Here is an 18871-nt window from a genome sequence, read left to right as displayed (position 1 = left end):
AAAAGCCTTCCGGAAATTCAGAAGTGCGGAATCGATCTGAAACCCCTCGTCAATAGCATTCAGCACTTCATGAGAATAAAGAGTTAGTTGAGTTTCACAGGAACGATGTTTTCTAAACCCATGTTGGCCGTGTGTCAACGGGCCGTTTTCTTCGACGTAATTCATAATGTTCGAATACAATATACAGGGTGATTCAAAAAGAATACCACAACTTTAAAAATGTGTATTTAATGAAAGAAACATAATATAACCTTCTGTTATACAACATTACAAAGAGAATTTAAAAAGGTTTTTTTTCACTCAAAAACAAGTTCAGAGATGTTCAATATGGCCACCTCCAGACACACGAGCAATATCAACCCGATACTCCAACTCGTTCCACACTCTCTGTAGCATATCAGGCGTAACTGTTTGGATAGCTGCTGTTATTTCTCGTTTCAAATCATCAATGGTGGCTGGGAGAGGTGGCCGAAACACCATATCCTTAACATACCCCCATAAGAAAAAATCGCAGGGGGTAAGATCAGGGCTTCTTGGAGGCCAGTGATGAAGTGCTGCAGACAGTGCTTGAACCAATTTCAGACGATAAGGTTTCATAACTAACCTTTCTCGTAGGAGTCTCCATATAGTTGATTGTGAAATTTGCAGCTCTCTGCTAGCTCTGCGAGTCGATTTTCCTGGGCTGCGAAGAAATGCTTGCTGGATGCGTGCTACATTTTCATCACTCGTTCCCGGCCGTCCAGAACTTTTCCCTTTGCACAAACACCCATTCTCTGTAAATTGTTTATACCAACGTTTAATACACCACCTATCAGGAGGTTTAACACCATACTTCGTTCGAAATGCACGCTGAACAACTGTCGTCGATTCCCTTCTGCCGTACTCAATAACACAAAAAGCTTTCTGTTGAGCGGTCGCCATCTTAGCATCAACTGACGCTGACGCCTAGTCAACAGCGCCTCAAGCGAACAAATGTACAACTAAATGAAACTTTATAGCTCCCTTAATTCGCCGACAGATAGTGCTTAGCTCTGCATTTTGTCGTTGCAGAGTTTTAAATTCCTAAAGTTGTGGTATTCTTTTTGAATCACCCTGTATGTTCTAAAATCCTGCTGCATATCGAAGTTAACGATATGGGCCTGTAGTTTAGTGGATTACTCCTAATACCTTTCTTGAATATTGGTGTGACCTGTGCAAATTTCGCGCCTTTGGGTATGGATCTTTCGTCGAGCGAACGGTTGTATATGATTGTTAAGAACGGAGCAAGCGTTAGTGCTGTGGTGTTACAGGCAGCTCACGCTTGGGACTCTAAGTCCCTCCTCTAGCTGCTGTTAGTCTCCGACCGATGCTGCGGTGTGACACACAATGTTTCAGGGAGTCCATTACTTGTTCTCGGATCTCGGGAACTGATGTTAAGGGGTCAGGATGTGCTTGTTGCACAATACGGCGAACCTGCCGTTTGGTCGTCAGAGGTGGTCGACTGGAGCCTCGAAAACGATAATACGTGTCCTCAAATTCCCATGCAGTTCTACATCGCACCATTATGACATCCGAATGCCGCAGGAATCTGAATATTGCACCATTCGATCAACTGCCCAAATGGAGGCCCACAATGAGACCAGATACTGATAGCGCTGTCTCACACGACTGCGTGGCATCTCCGTGTCCTTCACAGTGATCACTCAACAACTGACACTGTGCATGGCCCTTACGTACTCCATCAGGCATGGTAACAAAACTAAAGACGGTCAAAACTAATACTCTCTGAAGGGTGTTCTAACTGTCACAGAGAATTTCCTCTTTAATATTTCACATATTCGTCGATATTATGTACGTGTAGCTTCTTTTTTGTCAGGCAGTGTATTCACTCATTCTAGATATAATTAGGGGTACCGGTGTTAACGGCGTCAACATGTATAAAGACACACGAATAAATGCCACCTAATGGCTAACAAACTAAGCCACAGCAGGTCTATCTGCTGTGGTATTGCCGGCCGGAATGGCCGTGCGGTTCTAGGCGCTGCAGTCTGGAGCCGAGCGACGGCTACGGTCGCAGGTTCGAATCCTGCCTCGGGCATGGATGTGTGTGATGTCCTTAGGTTAGTTAGGTTTAATTAGTTCTAAGTTCTAGGCGACTGATGACCTCAGAAGTTAAGTCGCATAGTGCTCGGAGCCATTTGAACCATTTTTTTGCTGTGGTATTTCGAACATAATGAGTATGAAGACTTTTGCACTGTTGCAGAGCATAATAGTGACATATTGTTTCAGATTGGAAAGAAACTGAGACGGAAATACGCACAATGCTTGTATAGGGGCCACTGCACAGCACAGAAGGAAGAAGAAGAAAATCTTCTTACACCTCGTTCGAGTAGATTCAAGATAAAAAGAAAAACGTTAATGATCGCAGTACGTTCCAATCGGCAGTCAACGAGCGCAACTACAGACAAGATGGATTAAGCATTAGTTTCCTGTGGCAGGCACTGGTGATTAAAAAGGACAAAGGTACCGAACATCAGTCACGAGGATTTCGATGGACGAAGATATGTTCCGCGTTCTTGCCACACAAATCTACTGAAAAGCAGTGAGCAACGCTGATCGAAACTGCTGGAGATTTTGCCGGCACGCCTGATCGATCAGCCTTTGCTGTAAATCATTGTCACAATGCTTGAGATCTGTTTCAATCAGCTCGATCTGTCGAAAGATAGGCAATTTTCATAGTCGCATTGTACAGCTGCCTGCGTCACATTCCGACCGTCATCCAAAGAGGTATGACATTAGTTTCGATAGACCGCAACAGAGCCATGAGCCCCGATAACTTGTTCCATGTGTAATGTCATCGACGCCTATAAGACGCAAATGGCGTCGTGTGGTATAGCCATTCATGCTCCACTCACCTGGTTCCAAAGTTCATCCGTGGTGGTTGGCATTGGATCACATTTCTGCACCCGTCGTTTCACCGTATCCCACACATTTTCGATTGGCGACAAGTCCGGTGATCTGGCGAGCCAGGGCAGAAAGCTGATATCCTGTGACAGCAAGGAGGCACGTGTTCGTGCAGCAACATGTGATCGCGCATTGTCTTGCTGAAAAAAGACGCCTGGGGTGTTGTGCAGAAAGGATATGGCTATGGGTCGCAGGAAGTCATTCACGTAGGTCACACTGTCACAGTGCCCTGGCGACAAGTCTGGTGATCTGGCGAGCCAGGGCAGGAAGCTGATATCCTGTGACAGCAAAGAGGCACGCGTTCGTGCAGCAGCATGTGATCGCGCATTGTCTTGCTGAAAAAAGACGCCTGGGGTTATTGTGCAGAAAGGATATGGCTATGGGTCGCAGGAAGTCATTCACGTAGGTCACACTGTCACAGTGCCCTGTACACGCACCAACTGTGATTTGTCGTTGTACCCAACAGTACCCCACACCATGAGGCTTTGAGTTGCCGTTGTATGCCTTGTGCGAATGCAATCACATTGATGTCCCTCCCATTGTCTGTGGCGAACCAAAATGCGGCCATCATTTTCAAACAAACAGAACCTGGATTCTTCCAAAAAAAAAAGTCTGATGTCATACCAGTCCCCAGTGACGTCGTTTCATACACGATTGCCGTCAAGCATGAGTCTGCACATTCGCCAAAGGTAGGCGGATAAGTGGACAACGCGCATGTAACCCATGGCGTAATAAACGACGACGAACTCTTACCCCTGAAAGTGTACTATGTGTTCCAGTGTTCCAGTGTTCCAGTATTGCTCCAGAGCCGAGGAGGACGCATATCCAACCTGCAATGCGATTCGGATGAGGTGTCGATATCCTCGGAGCGTAGTCTGGGTGGTGCGACATGACCCATCTTGTCGTGTTCTATGGCCTTACGTGACCCAAATGGTGTGTATTCTTATGGGACTTAACTGCTAAGGTCATGAGTCCCTAAGCTTACACACTACTGAACCTAAATTATCTTAAGAACAAACACACACACCCATGCCCGAGGGAGGACTCGAACCTCCGCCGGGACCAGCCACACAGTCCCTGAGTGTTACGTGATCCATTCTGCACACACCCATTGCACTGCCGAAACATTTCATCCCATACGAGCAGCAGTTTTCCGGATGGATGCATCACGTTCTGTCACGCCAATAACACGCCCGCTTTCAAAACCCACTGATTGACGGTACGGCTAACGAGGCATCCTGCACATCTCTTCAAGTCACGCTGATCCATTACCATCGGTTTGCAGCGACAGCGAGAGCCTGGTAGGTGGTGTTGCGCCGCGATATCAATGTTTACCTTGAACCCGCCGGCCGACATGACATAGATGCTTATCATTTCTGGAGAATATGCTAATGTATATGTCCTGTGAATATGAACGTCCTATCTCTAGTCGGTCAAGTTGTTCTGTTCTTTCTGAACATGGGTGCATTTAAGCTCGTTACAAGAGAAAAAACAAACAAATAAAAAATTAACTTCTCTTGTGCTTTTGAGTAATAGGACCTCTTTTTGTACTAAAGTAAGTGCTTTTAAGTCCTTGTGCAGATTATTTTTGTTCCTGGTATTGTATGTATGAACTGAGCTGTTTGTTGGAAAAAGAGATACATTATTTAGGACAAATTTAATTAAGGAGTAAATATACGGAGAGGCAGTAGTTAGTACTCGTATACCCAGTTCTTTGAAGAGGTTTCTACAGGACGTCCGTCAATTTACTCCACAAATGTACTACCTTCCGTCGCCACCGTGTATAAGAACGGTGCTTTGCCCGCAGGTGGACCGGCTGCAGAACGGCGTGCTGACGGGCGGCGGAGGGGGCGGCGGGGGGCGGCGGCGCGGCGGGGGCGGCCGCGACGAGGTGCTGGAGGCGGGCGCCGGCGCCGAGGAGCGCGGCCGCTACGTCATCCGCTGCCAGACGCCCGCCGTGCTCGAGGAGCTGCTCAGGGACGTCGCCTCCAAGGTCGACGTCATCTTCGACAAGGTGCCTGCCACCGCTTCCCAGCTGCGCCAAAAAGCAAAAGACCAGCAGGAGGAAGCTCCGCTGCGTAGCCATTCGAGTGCGCTGGGTGGGGCCTCGCCCCTGATTTTGGTCGTTCGTGCCCTTGCAGGCAGTGGTGCGAAATGTCGGATATGCGTAAGGACACGATTACCTCCTGTTCTCAGGGAAAAAATGCTGCTCCGCGCCGCATCAGAATAAGCTTTAACGGAACACAAAAGCTAGGTGTCAACGTATCGAAGGACGTCTAAGTAAACATGCTGAAACCGAGAAAGTGTAAACCAGTTCAAACTCTGCGCAATATCCTTTCTTTCAGGAGTGCTAGTTCTGCATAGTTCGCAGGAGAGCTTGTTTAAAGTTTGGAAGGTAGGAGACGAGGTACGGCCGGAAGTAAAGCTGTGAGCTTGGGTAGCTCAGTTGGTAGAGCAGTTGCCCGCGAAAGGCAAAGGTCCCGAGTTCGAGTCTCGGTCGGGCACACAGTTTTAATCTGCCAGGAAGTTTTATATCAGCGCACACTCCGCTGCAGAGTGAAAATCTCATTCTGTAAACCAGTTATCACAAACCGATCGATGTACAAGTTGACTTCCGATGTATATAAAAACTTAAACTACGCACAGGTGCTGGAGAAAAATATGGAGATAGTAAAAACACTACATATTACAGTGCCTAATATGCAAATAGGATGTAGGAAAACCATTAGCATTCGAAACAGCTTCCTATCGTCTGACAATCGATAAATACAGGCGTGTATGGTTTACAAAGGAATCTTACGAGGTGAGTGAGAAAACTAATGAGTGGTTTTTATCTAACGAAGCTTTTATTTTTTTCAAACAACGATAACGTTCCCTTCAAAGTAATTCCATTCGGCGACTATCCTCCGGCAGAGTCTTTATTCCCAGTCTTGTTATCAGCGCTGAAAGACTTCAGTTGGTAGGGCGTTTAATATGTCGGTCACATTCTGTTGAATGCTGTCCAGAGTCCCAAAATGACGTCTTTTTAAGACCCTTTTAGTTTCAGAAAAGAAAAAATCGCGACGACTCTGATCAAGTGGATGGCGAGGAGGGGGCTGTGGAACAACAAGAACGCCTTCTGAGGTCAAATATTCCGTGACGGATGTGGCCATGTGAGATGGGGCGTTGTCATGGTGCAGCATCCAGTTTTCTCCAATGTCCGGTCTCATTCGATTCACCCCTTTCCGTAGCCTTCGAAGGATATCTTTACAAAACACCTGCTTGACAGTTTGTCCTGTAGGACAAGAGCACCCACAAGTTCGACGTTTTCGTCGGTTTTTTAAGTTGAAGGTCTCCCTGAGCGACGTTCATCTTCAACGTGGCCCAGCCTTCCAAAAATGAGTTATGCCAGCGAAAAATGTGTACTCTTGATAAGGAAAGTTCCCCATAGGCCTATTTCAACTTATCAAATGTTTTTCTCGCGGTTTGTCACACTTAAGGATTCCCCAGGCTTAACGCAAAACTTGATGGAGCTACGTTTCTCTTAATTTCGTAAAGCACAACAAAAATACTACACTACTGGCTATTAAAATTGTCACACCACGAAGATGAAGTGCTATAGACGCGAAATTTAACCGACAGGAAGAAGATGCTGTGATATGCAATGATTAGCTTTTCAGAGCATTCATACAAGGTTGGCGCCGGTGGCGACACCTACAACGTGCTGACATGAGGAAAGTTTGCAACAGATTTCTCATACACAAACAGCAGTTGACCGGCGTTGCCTGGTGAAACGTTGTTGTGATGCCTCGTGTAAGGAGGAGAAATACGTACCATCACGTTTCCGACTTGTAGCCTATCGGATTGTAGCCTATCGCGATTGCGGTTTATCGTATCGCGACATTGCTGCTCGCGTTGGTCGAGATCCAATGACTGTTAGCAGAATAGGGAATCGGAGGGTTCAGGAGAGTAATACGCAACGTCGTGCTGGATCCCAACGGCCTCGTATCACCAGCAGTCGAGATGACAGGCATCTTATCCGCACGGCTGTAACGGATCGTGCAGCCACGTCTCGATCCCTGAGTCAACAGATGGGACAACCATCGGCGCGAACAGTTAGACGACGTTTGCAGCAGCATGGACTATCAGCTTGGAGACCATGGCTGCGGTTACCCTTGACGCTGCATCACAGACAGGAGCGCCTGCGATGTACTCAATGACGAACCTGGGTGCTCGAATGGCAAAACGTGATTTTTTCGGGTGAATCCAGGTTCTCTTTACAGCCTCATGATGGTCGCCTCCGTGTTTGGCGACATCGCGGTGAACCCACATTGGAAGCGTGTATTCGTCAACGCCATACTGGCGTTATCACCCGGCGTGATGATATGTGGTGCCATTGGTTACTCGTCACGGTCACCTCTTGTTCGCACTGACGGCACTTTGAACAGTGGACGCTACATTTCAGATGTGTTACGACCCGTGGCTCTATCCTTCATTTGATCCCTGCGAAACCCTACATTTCAGCAGGATAATGCACGACCGCATGTTGCAGGTCCTGTACGGGCCTTTCTGTGTACAGAAAATGTTCGACTGCTGCCCTGACGAGCACATTCTCCAGATCTCTCACCAACTGAAAACGTCTGGTCAATGGTGTCCGTGCAACTGGCTCGTCACAATACGCCAGTCACTACTCTTGATGAATTGTGGTATCGTATTGAAGCTGCATGGGCAGGTGTAACTGTACACGCCATCCAAGCTCTGTTTGACTCAATGCCCAGGCGTATCAAGGCCGTTATTACAGTCAGAGGTGGTTGTTCTGGGTACTGATTTCTTAGGAACTATGCACCCAAATTGAGTGAAAATGTAATCACATGTCGGGTCTAGTATAATATATTTTTGAATGAATACCCGTTTATCATCTGCATTTCTTCTTGGTGTAGCAATTTTAATGCTCAGTAGTGTACTTCACTGATGGCGCGCTGAAAAACCGCTTGTTGGTTGTATGGAGCTGAAGCTCGGACAGAGCATCTGGGAGGGTTGAACGCACCAAAATAAATAAATAAATAAATAAATAAAAAAAATCGCTCCCATTGTTGTCAGTCTCATCGCCTTTCTCATCCTCATACACCATTCCTCCTGCAAAATAGTGGCAAGTCCAGGTAGCGACGATGGAGATGGATAACGATTACGCATCCTTCTCTCCTAGGTAGACCGCAAACGCTCAATAGTAGTGATACTGATGACTGTGGCGGTCAGGGAAGTGCGACACTTCATCCTCGTGCTGACAAAACCTGCAGTGTGAAGGAGGCGCTATCGTGTAAGGGCAGACCATCACCATTGGGGAACAAACATTGTATCGTGGGATGGGCCTCTTTAGCGAAAATGATCAAATAAGCCTTGGCAGTAATGCGACAATGCAGAGAATGCATGGGCCACATGAGATACCACGTTATGGCTGCCCAAATTATCACCGAATACCCACCACTTTTTACTCTTGGGACGTGGACTCCGTCAGAAGTGTGTGGCCGTGCGGTTAAAGGCGCTTCAGTCTGGAACCGCGTGACCGCTACGGTCGCAGGTTCGAATCCTGCCTCGGGCATGGATGTGTGTGATGTCCTTAGGTTAGTTTAATTAGTTCTAAGTTCTAGGCGACTGATGACCTCAGAAGTTAAGTCGCATAGTGCTCAGAGCCATTCTGTCAGAATTTGAAAACAGTATGAAACATGATTCATTCGAAGAAGTGACGTTCTTTCATTGCTGCATACTTCAGGTTTTATGTCTTCCGGACCACGTTTTCCTGTTACGAGCATTTGCATCTATGATGTATGGTTCCGAAATTCCAGCTCTTCATGCAGTTCCCTGTTTATGGAGCTCTCTTTATGTTGTTTTGGAGCTGACGGGGTTCTCGAGTGCGACATTCAGTTCTGCAGTTCCTCTTACTTTCCGTTACAATCCTCGTCAATGACTGTCCATCACGATCACTCGAGGCACAGTTTCATGCGTGTTGAGACTTAGCAGTATAAATCTACGATATGATACGAGTCGTGTTTTTTAAGTAAGATCCGTTTGAACCTAAGAAAAGGTTATTTCAAAAGATTAATTTTTTTTTTATATTTCACTCTATTTTTCGACATAGTTGCCAAGTTTGTTTAAACACGTATCATACCTCCAATCAATTTTAAAGCTTTCGCCAGCTTATAAAACGATGGAAACAGGAGTGTTGGGAGAGGAACATGCTGACCGTTGGGTGCCATATGTCATCTTCCCAAGTCTTGACGAAGATCAGACGTCTTTTCGCTACCAGACCCCAACAGGTGTCCCTGGCATTAATATCAATGGCGTGTTATCTACCGACGCAAACGCGAATTCCGAGCACTAGGCTCGAGCCTATGCATTGGAGAACCACCCCCCCCCCCTCCCCAGCCCACAGCATTTCGCACCCTCAAACGGAAAGTCCTCTCGTACAGTTCACGCCACAGTGAACCCTGTAACGCACCATTTACAGAATGGGAACTCCTCAGCACCCTTGCACATTGCCCCGACACAGCTCCTGGGCCAGATCGGATCCACAGTCAGATGATCAAACGCATCTCATCTGACTACAAGCGAAAACTCCTCATCCTCTTCAACCAGATCTGGTGCGATGGTATCTTTCCATCACAATGGCGGGAGAGCACCATAATTCCGGTGGTCAAACCCGGACAAAACTCTCTTGATGTGGATAGCTACCAGTACATCAGCCTCTTCACTTTTTTTTGTAAGCTTCTGGAACGTATGGTGTGTGCGCGGTTAGATTGGCTCCTGGAGTCATGTGGCCTACTGGCTCCATGTCAGGACGGCTTCCACCAGGGTCGCTCTAACACTGATAATCTTATGTCCCTCGAGTCTACCATCTGAACAGCATTTTCCAGACGCCAACATCTGTTTGACTTACATAAAGCATATGACACGACCTGGCGACGTCATATCCTAGCCCCATTGTCTGAGTGGGGTCTCCGGGGCCCACTTCCGTATTGAGTGTCTCTGTCTCGTTAGTGGCTATTAACGGTCAGCAGCAGCTGTAGGGCCGTCGGTCTCACCTTCTCTGTATGCGGATGACTTCTGCATTTCGTACTGCTCCTCCAGTACTGCTGTTGCTGAGCGGCGCCTACAGGGAGCCATTCACAAGGCGCAGTCATGGGCTCTAGCCCACGGCTTCCAGTTTTCAACCGCGAAGTCGTGTGTCATGCATTTCTGTCGGCATCACACCGTTCATCCAGAACTTTACCTTAATGACGATCCACTCACTGTAGTGGAGACAAATCTATTCTTAGGACTGGTTTTCGACGCCCGATTGACTTGGCTACCTCACCTTCGTCAGCTTAAGCGGGTACTGGCAGCACCTCAATGCACTCCGCTGCCTGAGCAACACCAACTCGGGTGCAGATCACTCTACGTTTCTGCAGCTCTATAGAGCCCTTGTTCGATCCCGCCTTGACTATGGGAGTCTGGTTTACTGTTCGGCGACGCCATCAGCGTTGCGTTTGCTCAACACACTGCACCAATGTGGCTTCGCCTAGCGACAGGAGCTTTTATAACGAGTACAGTGTCCATGGTCCTGGTGGAGGCCGGAGTCCCTCCATTAAAGGTTAGCCCGCATCTCGTGGTCGTGCGGTAGCGTTCTCGCTTCCCACGTCCTGGTTCCCGGGTTCGATTCCCGGCGGGGTCAGGGATTTTCTCTGCCTCGTGATGGCTGGGTGTTGTGTGCTGTCCTTAGGTTAGTTAGGTTTAAGTAGTTCTAAGTTCTAGGGGACTTATGACCACAGCAGTTGAGTCCCATAGTGCTCAGAGCCATTAAAGGTTAGGCGTGCACAACTGCTCGCCAGTTACATCAAACACGTTCGTAGTTCTCCTTCGCATCTGAATTACCATCTCCTTTTCCCAACCTCGGCGGTTCATCTCCCGTATCGGCGGCCCAGGTCAGTGCTTACGGTTGCGGTTCGCGTCCAAACCCTTCTGTCTGAACTGGAGTCTTTCCCGTGATCACCTCTCCTCGAGGTCCATTCACGGACACCTCCATGGTGTACACCTTGGCTGCAGATTCTTCTGGACCTTTCGCATGGGCCTAAGGGCTCCATTAACCCTGCGGCTCTCCTCTATCACTTCCTCTCGATTCTCGACATGTACTGGGGCCATGAAGTGGTTTACACCGATGGCTCGACGGCTGATGGTCACGTAGGCTTTGCGTATGCTCGTGGAAGATATATTGAACAGCATTCCTTGCCAGATTGTTGCAGTGTTTTCAGAGCAGAGCTGACGTCCATATCGCTTGCTCTTGAGCACATCCGCTCATGCCGTAGCGAGTCATTTCTCCTGTGTACTTGACTCCTTGAGCAGCCTACAAGATATCGACCAGTGCTGCTATCGCCATCCTTTCATTCAGGAGTCCATCTATGCCCTGGAACGGTCCTGTCGTTCAGTGGTGTTTGTGTGGACTCCAGGACACGTCGGAATCCCAGACAACGAATTTTTTGACTGGCTGGCCAAACAGGCTACGCGGAAACCTCTTCTGGAGATGGGCATCTCCGAAACTGACCTGCGGCCTGTCTTACGCCGCAGGGTTTTTCGGCTTTGGGAGACGGAATGGCGTAACAGTAGGCCCAACAAACTGCGTGTCATTAAGGAGACTACGAATGTGTGGAAGTCTTCCATATGGGCCTCTCGCGTGGAATCAGTTGTCCTCTGCCGGCTCTGCATTGGCCATACGTGGCTAACGTCGCGAGGACCCATTTACGTGTCGCTGTGGCTCACAAATGACAGTCGTCCACCTCCTGCTGGACTGCCCACTTTTACCCGCTCTGTGGAGGACTTTTAACTTTCCCAGCACCCTGCCAACGGTGTCGGGCGACAATGCCTCAACAGCAGCTTTAGTTTTACGTTTTATTCGTGAGGGTGGGTTTTATCATTTGTACTAAGTTTTACTGCATGTCCTTTGTCCCTCTGTATCCTCCAGCCTAGTGCTTTTTGGGTGGAGGTTTTAATGTGTTGAAGAGTGACTGGTTTCCTCTTTTTATTCTCGTGGTCAGCCAGCCATGGTATCCTGCTCTGTTGTTCTGGTCTCTTTTACATGTTTCTTGCGTCTCTTTGTGGTTTCCTTGTCCGATTTTGTCCATTTTAGTGTTTGATGCCCTTCTGTCATTCATATGGTTATCTCCTTGCTTCCAACTGTGTTTTGTATGTCTCGATTATTTTACTCCGACCCTTGTGGAATTATTTTAACCGGAACGTGGACCGATGACCTAACAGTTTGGTCCCTCTCCCCCGCGTCTTTTAAACCAACCAACCTTTTAACGCTTGCTACTTAGAGGCCGCTGACCGTCTTATCGCAATCCGTACTACAGCTAGTCTATTGGGGCCTCATAATGTACTAATTTACGGAGACTACCAGTTGATAATAAGATCTATACACATAAGGCCTGAGGTGCGTTCGACATGTCAGTAATGGCTCTTGAGAAAAATAGTTTGACGGCCACTTGTCTAAAGCGATTGTGTGACAACGAAATATAAGCGGAATTTTCTTTTGAAATTTATCTGTACTCTGTGCAGGCGAGATTTCCACGCGCATTGGGAATCAATCATGTGTATATAACGCAAGTCGTCAAAATACGACGGCTGTCGGAAAGTAAGGTCCGATCTGGTGCGAAATGGAGAAATGGATGGCTGGTGGTTTGATTTAAGGTAGGGGACCAAACAGCGAGGTCATTAGTCCCATCGGATTAGCGAAGGATGGGGAAGTAAGACGGCCGTGCCCTTTCAAAGAAACCATCCCGGACTCTGCATGTAGCGATTTAGAGAAATCACGGGAAACCTCAATCAGGATGGCCGGACGCGGCTTTGAAACGTCGTCCTCCCGAACGCGATTTGCGAAAAGGAAACCACAGTAAAAATACGATGAAGCTCTGCACTGATGTGGTGGGCAGTGTCTCAAATATGCCCGTGGATCGAATCACTTCGCTCTTTTCACTTCCGAGCACACAGTGAGCACGTAAAGATGGCTAGAAAGTAGAGTTGCCCCTAAGTGTAGGTCCGTGTCATGAGATTTCGCCTGATTCCGTGCAGTCCACATAATGAACTTGTTATGCATGATGCTAGGAAAAACTCCGCTTACAGCTGGTCACATTGCTGTTTATTAATACACAACTGGTTTCGCGGCTTAAAGGTGCATCATCAGGTGGAAAAACGCTAAAAGATCATGGGCATATCCATCACTCGTAGTCAAAATTGGTATGTCTATGACCTTTCAGTGTTGTTGCGCTTGATGATTCGACTTTAAGCCGTGAAACCGGTTGTGTTTTAATAAACAAAAATTTTACCAGCTGTAAGAAGAGTTCTTCCCACCATCATGCCTGTCAGCAGCTGCGGTTGCCCGGAATATAAAATAGTTTGTACTTATCATGCATTTCCTTCTTCATGATAATTCTCGGCAGGACACTGCAACGGGGAACGAAGACACTCACGCAGCGTTTTCGTTGGGAAGTCTTTGATCACCCACCGTACAGCCCCTAATTGTCTTCCTCTGAGTTTCATCTCTGCTCACATGAACCGCTGGCATTTTGGCTCAGACAGCGAGCTGTAGACCAGCGCAGAAAACTGGCGGAAAGCATAGGCGGCTGCCTTCTACGACACGGGTAATGGAGGACTGCTACAACGTTACAACATATGTCTGAGTAGGAGAGGCATCTACACTCCTGGAAATGGAAAAAAGAACACATTGACACCGGTGTGTCAGACCCACCATACTTGCTCCGGACACTGCGAGAGGGCTGTACAAGCAATGATCACACGCGCGGCACAGCGGACACACCAGGAACCGCGGTGTTGGCCGTCGAATGGCGCTAGCTGCGCAGCATTTGTGCACCGCCGCCGTCAGTGTCAGCCAGTTTGCCGTGGCATACGGAGCTCCATCGCAGTCTTTAACACTGGTAGCATGCCGCGACAGCGTGGACGTGAACCGTATGTGCAGTTGACGGACTTTGAGCGAGGGTGTATAGTGGGCATGCGGGAGGCCGGGTGGACGTACCGCCGAATTGCTCAACACGTGGGGCGTGAGGTCTCCACAGTACATCGATGTTGTCGCCAGTGGTCGGCGGAAGGTGCACGTGCTCGTAGACCTGGGACCGGACCGCAGCGACGCACGGATGCACGCCAAGACCGTAGGATCCTACGCAGTGCCGTAGGGGACCGCACCGCCACTTCACAGCAAATTAGGGACACTGTTGCTCCTGGGGTATCGGCGAGGACCATTCGCAACCGTCTTCATGAAGCTGGGCTACGGTCCCGCACACCGTTAGGCCGTCTTCCGCTCACGCCCCAACATCGTGCAGCCCGCCTCCAGTGGTGTCGCGACAGGCGTGAATGGAGGCACGAATGGAGACGTGTCGTCTTCAGCGATGAGAGTCGCTTCTGCCTTGGTGCCAATGATGGTCGTATGCGTGTTTGGCGCCGTGCAGGTGAGCGCCACAATCAGGACTGCATACGACCGAGGCACACAGGGCCAACACCCGGCATCATTGTGTGGGGAGCGATCTCCTACACTGGCCGTACACCACTGGTGATCGTCGAGGGGACACTGTATAGTGCACGGTACATCCAAACCGTCATCGAACCCATCGTTCTACCATTCCTAGACCGGCAAGGGAACTTGCTGTTCCAACAGGACAATGCACGTCCGCATGTATCCCGTGCCACCCAACGTGCTCTAGAAGGTGTAAGTCAACTACCCTGGCCAGCAAGATCTCCGGATCTGTCCCCCATTGAGCATGTTTGGGACTGGATGAAGCGTCGTCTCACGCGGTCTGCACGTCCAGCACGAACGCTGGTCCAACTGAGGCGCCAGGTGGAAATGGCATGGCAAGCCGTTCCACAGGACTACATCCAGCATCTCTACGATCGTCTCCATGGGAGAATAGCAGCCTGCATTGCTGCGAAAGGTGGATATACACTGTACTAGTGCCGACATTGTGCATGCTCTGTTGCCTGTGTCTATGTGCCTGTGGTTCTGTCAGTGTGATCATGTGATGTATCTGACCCCAGGAATGTGTCAATAAAGTTTCCCCTTCCTGGGACAATGAATTCACGGTGTTCTTATTTCAATTTCCAGGAGTGTATGTAGTGAAGTAGCTGGAAAGTGTAAGTAACTGCTGCAAATAAAACATTTTCGATTTTCACAGTTGTTCCCATTTCGCGACCGATCGTACTTTACTTTACGAATAGCCCTCGTATGCTATTCTTTGGACGGCAACTAATCAGTCACACTCGAAACTTAGCGTATTCTGCCCCTATGTTCTGATTTATTTCAGGCTGTACCGGATATTTACACTTCCTTCGTACTGGCTGAAAGGTGTATTCTTCAGCAAGTCTTTTTAGAAACAGCTGCTTAGTAGCATGTAGCACCTCTATCTGCAGCTGCCGTTCCTTGTGCCTACACCAGTGGACGTGGGAAGTGTTGAAGAATCGTCCTGACTCATACCCTCTCAGCCGCCACCCACGACTCACTGAGTTTGCTCAGACACGCACAACCCGCTAGATGTTCTACATGTGCTTTATGCTAATGTATTTTAATGTATTATGTATGCTGGCACGGTGACAAAACCAGTGTAAGAATAGCATTTTTTTCATATTACGTACAGTCTTCATGTGTGTAGTAGTTAGCCTATACCGATACCAACTATGGTTGAGCAAATCTCTCATTGTAAATAACAACTTAGTGTAAGCATAACAGTTTTAAGGCGATTTATCTTGCTAATGCTGAAGGTGATGGATTTAATATTTGCTTAATAATGAAGTAAAGTGTTTATTTCGACATAAAAGAATAACCTACGTAGGAACATGATTTCCATTAAGGGGAGGTTTACTGCCTTTGGCCCGAAACAAAGTATGTTCTTTGAGAATGTTTTTCTCGGGATGTGTTCCAGATATCAGTGTCAAATTTGGTCAAAATTTTTATTGATATTTCCCCTACAAACTGGAATTTTTTTCGATCGGAAATGTCAAAGACCAAAGGCGGAAGTGCCGTCGGAACGAAACAAAATTTCGATGTAGACCTCCACGTGAGGTTTGTCACAGGTCAGCCGGATCGTCTGAAATCAAAATTTAGTTGACATTAGCGAAGTATATAATATTCCTTAGGAGTTGTACCTCGCTTAAGTTATTTGGACCATAGGAAACAAAATGGCGCCCATTTGAAAAAATAGGGTTTTTTTTAACGATTTTTCGACTTCATCGGCCAGGTAAAAATATTTACAGTTTATGGATCGGAATAAAAGTGGTACATCTCCTAGAAACTTTAGCCAGCTTCGTCGGAAAGAAAGAATCATGCCAGTCGGTTCAGAATATTTGAAGTTACCATACCGCGCGGTAAACAAGTCATTTCGATAAAAACGCGTTTAAAGTTTTGACTACATATAAATGCAATATTATGTAACTTACTGCTATTCCGGGTCCATAAACTAGTCCTTTCTCATAGAGGACGCTCTGCTCGAGATGGGCCATCCTTCGATGCTCCAGAGCCGCTCGTACGGCCGGTGATAAGCGGTTTTGGGCCGCTTGAATCCGGTGGTCGTCCGAATGCTTGTCGAACTGCGTCGAATAGAGTTCCAGGGTGACGTCCATCGTTGTCATGGTCTTCAAAATTGCTGAATACCCTTCGTTTAAGTTGCTCACTGCCAGGAAAGACGGAATCTCCACAGTCTTCGCACCAGAATGCAAATGCTTATGGGTCTTACTTCCTGACACACACGTTCAAACTTTCATTTTAATTTTGTGTGTTTCCTTCCAAGCACCGGTACGATAACTCTTCCTCAGAAAGAAACAACCTAGCGCGTGAAAAAGCCCGATTTCAGGCCGGTGCATTTTTTTGTTCAACCGCGAATAACAAACATTTCCGTTCCGTATTCGGAAAACCGTTTCAGGGGTTGATTCTAAACACTTTTATGGATCCTAAAATAAAATTTAAAAAAAATCGATTTTTTGAATCAAAAGATAGTAAACCTCCCCTTAACAAATTTACGTCGGTTGTGGACCCATATAAAAAATCTATAACAGTTCTTTTGAGGGTTTCTACAAAAGATATTCTATAGAGAAAGTAAATGAGATATATAAGGTTTCACGATTAAAGTTCCAGTTTCAAAACGCTGTAAAAAGAGAACCTCTGCTCAGAATAACGTCAACTTTGAACATCGTATTATTGAGACAGGGAGAAATGTCACGGTTAGAGTAGGCCCATCAGCGAGCGGCACACGACTGTTCCTCAGTTTGCCTGCGAGAGCCCAGTATGACTGTCTCCATAAAGGATCGCGCGCTGGTGGTAAGCTTCATTTACAAGAACGGTGACTGTGCGCCACTAGCCCTGCAGAAATGCCGTACACTTAATGGTATGAAAAAAGGCACTGGTCTGATAAGAGTCTGGAGAAAATGATTTCAAAATACGAAAAGACGAGTTCTTCTGAAGTGCAATGTGCCCGAGGGAGGGAAGTGGTTGGTCCGACGTCTGTCGAAGATGTGGCCACAGCTCTGCAGGACGGTCGAGCAGTGGTGTGCAGACATGCAATGCACGGGGAATTGCCTGAACGTTGGACGTGCCTATGAGCACGGTGCATAAAATCCTACGAAACGACCAGTACTGCTGTCCACACACAAAGTCAGCCATGTCCAGAAGTTGCTTCCTGCTGATCTCCCAGCAAAACAAACGTTGGCTCTGGAATTTCTTCCTCCCATGGAAGTGGATAATGAATGGCCATGGAATATTCTGTGGAAAGGCGAAGACCATTTCCAAGGACATGTCAATACAAAGAATTGCAAAAAAATGGTTCAAATGGCTCTGGGACTTAACTGCTGAGGTCATCAGTCGCCTAGAACTTAGAACTACTTAAACCTAACTAACCTAATGACATCACACACATCCATGCCCGAGGCAGGATTCGAACCTGCGACCGTAGCACCAGCGCGGTTCCGCACTGAAGCGCCTAGAACTGCTCGGTCACAACGGCCGGCAGTCACCGTTCCAACTTAGTAATTTGTCTTATTATGTTGACGGCATCGTTTATCGTATTTTTTTCGAGGAGATAAATATTGCGGGTCCTGTTACTTGTACCGTTTCTGGTAAACGCTAGGAGAGTCTTTGCGCACCAACGTCATTCCGACTCTTCAACGGCGTGGATGTGTGGGTAGGATCATTTTTTACGCAAGATGGCTCTCCTCCGCACATTACACAACCAGTTAAGCGGCTGCTCCACCGGCATTTCGGAAATGCTAGGATTACCAGCCTCCATTTTCCTACAACATGGCCGTCCAGATCACATGACCTTAATTCGTCTGACTTCAGGCTGTGAAATTATCTGAAAGATGTGGTGTTCACTCCTTCAATTACGAACATTGCTCGAGTTGAAGGCACACACTGCGCAACGCTTTGTGAACGTGACCCCCGTGACATTCCAATCTGTTGTGGAACACGCTGTTTCTCAATTTTAACTAGTCGTAGAAAATGGTGGACAGAATATTGAATATGTGTTGCACAAATCTGACGACAGTGAGAAACTGATGTCATTTTGCTTTTAATGCGGCTCTTCGCCCCAGGACAATTAAGTACCGATGTGGTACGACCTTACTTCGGTGGATAGGCTTTTCTAATTAACTGCGTCACAACTGTTGACTGCCGAACTTGTACAGTCATGCACATTGAACAGTACGGGTAATATAATGTGCAACTCCAATCATAGCACTCGTACTGCAATTCATCTGTCATTTTCAGCCGACCCCATTTACGTTGTGATGTTATTAGTAAAATGTTTGTTAATTTTTTGTTCCATGACTTTTCTCTCTGCGTCAGTAGTATTCTGCTCATAATTCTGAGCAGTGTTTCTAAAGCGTTTTGAAACTGGAACTCGTATTATGGACACACTTTATAAACAGT

At 47.4% G+C, this 18871-nt stretch overlaps 1 protein-coding gene across 1 annotated transcript in view; it reads left to right on the top strand.

The window, feature by feature from the left end:
* LOC126233427 (uncharacterized) overlaps positions 1-18871 on the top strand; it is a 511079-nt gene that overhangs the window by 151142 nt on the left and 341066 nt on the right. The window contains exons 4-5 of the mRNA XM_049942864.1: positions 4751-4796; positions 4830-4957. Coding sequence (XP_049798821.1) covers positions 4751-4796; positions 4830-4957 — 174 coding nt within the window. The remainder of the gene's footprint in view (positions 1-4750; positions 4797-4829; positions 4958-18871) is intronic.

Source organism: Schistocerca nitens, chromosome 1 (assembly GCF_023898315.1).
Source record: "Schistocerca nitens isolate TAMUIC-IGC-003100 chromosome 1, iqSchNite1.1, whole genome shotgun sequence".
Classification (NCBI taxonomy): domain Eukaryota; kingdom Metazoa; phylum Arthropoda; class Insecta; order Orthoptera; family Acrididae; genus Schistocerca; species Schistocerca nitens.
This window is presented reverse-complemented; position numbering and strand designations above follow the sequence as displayed.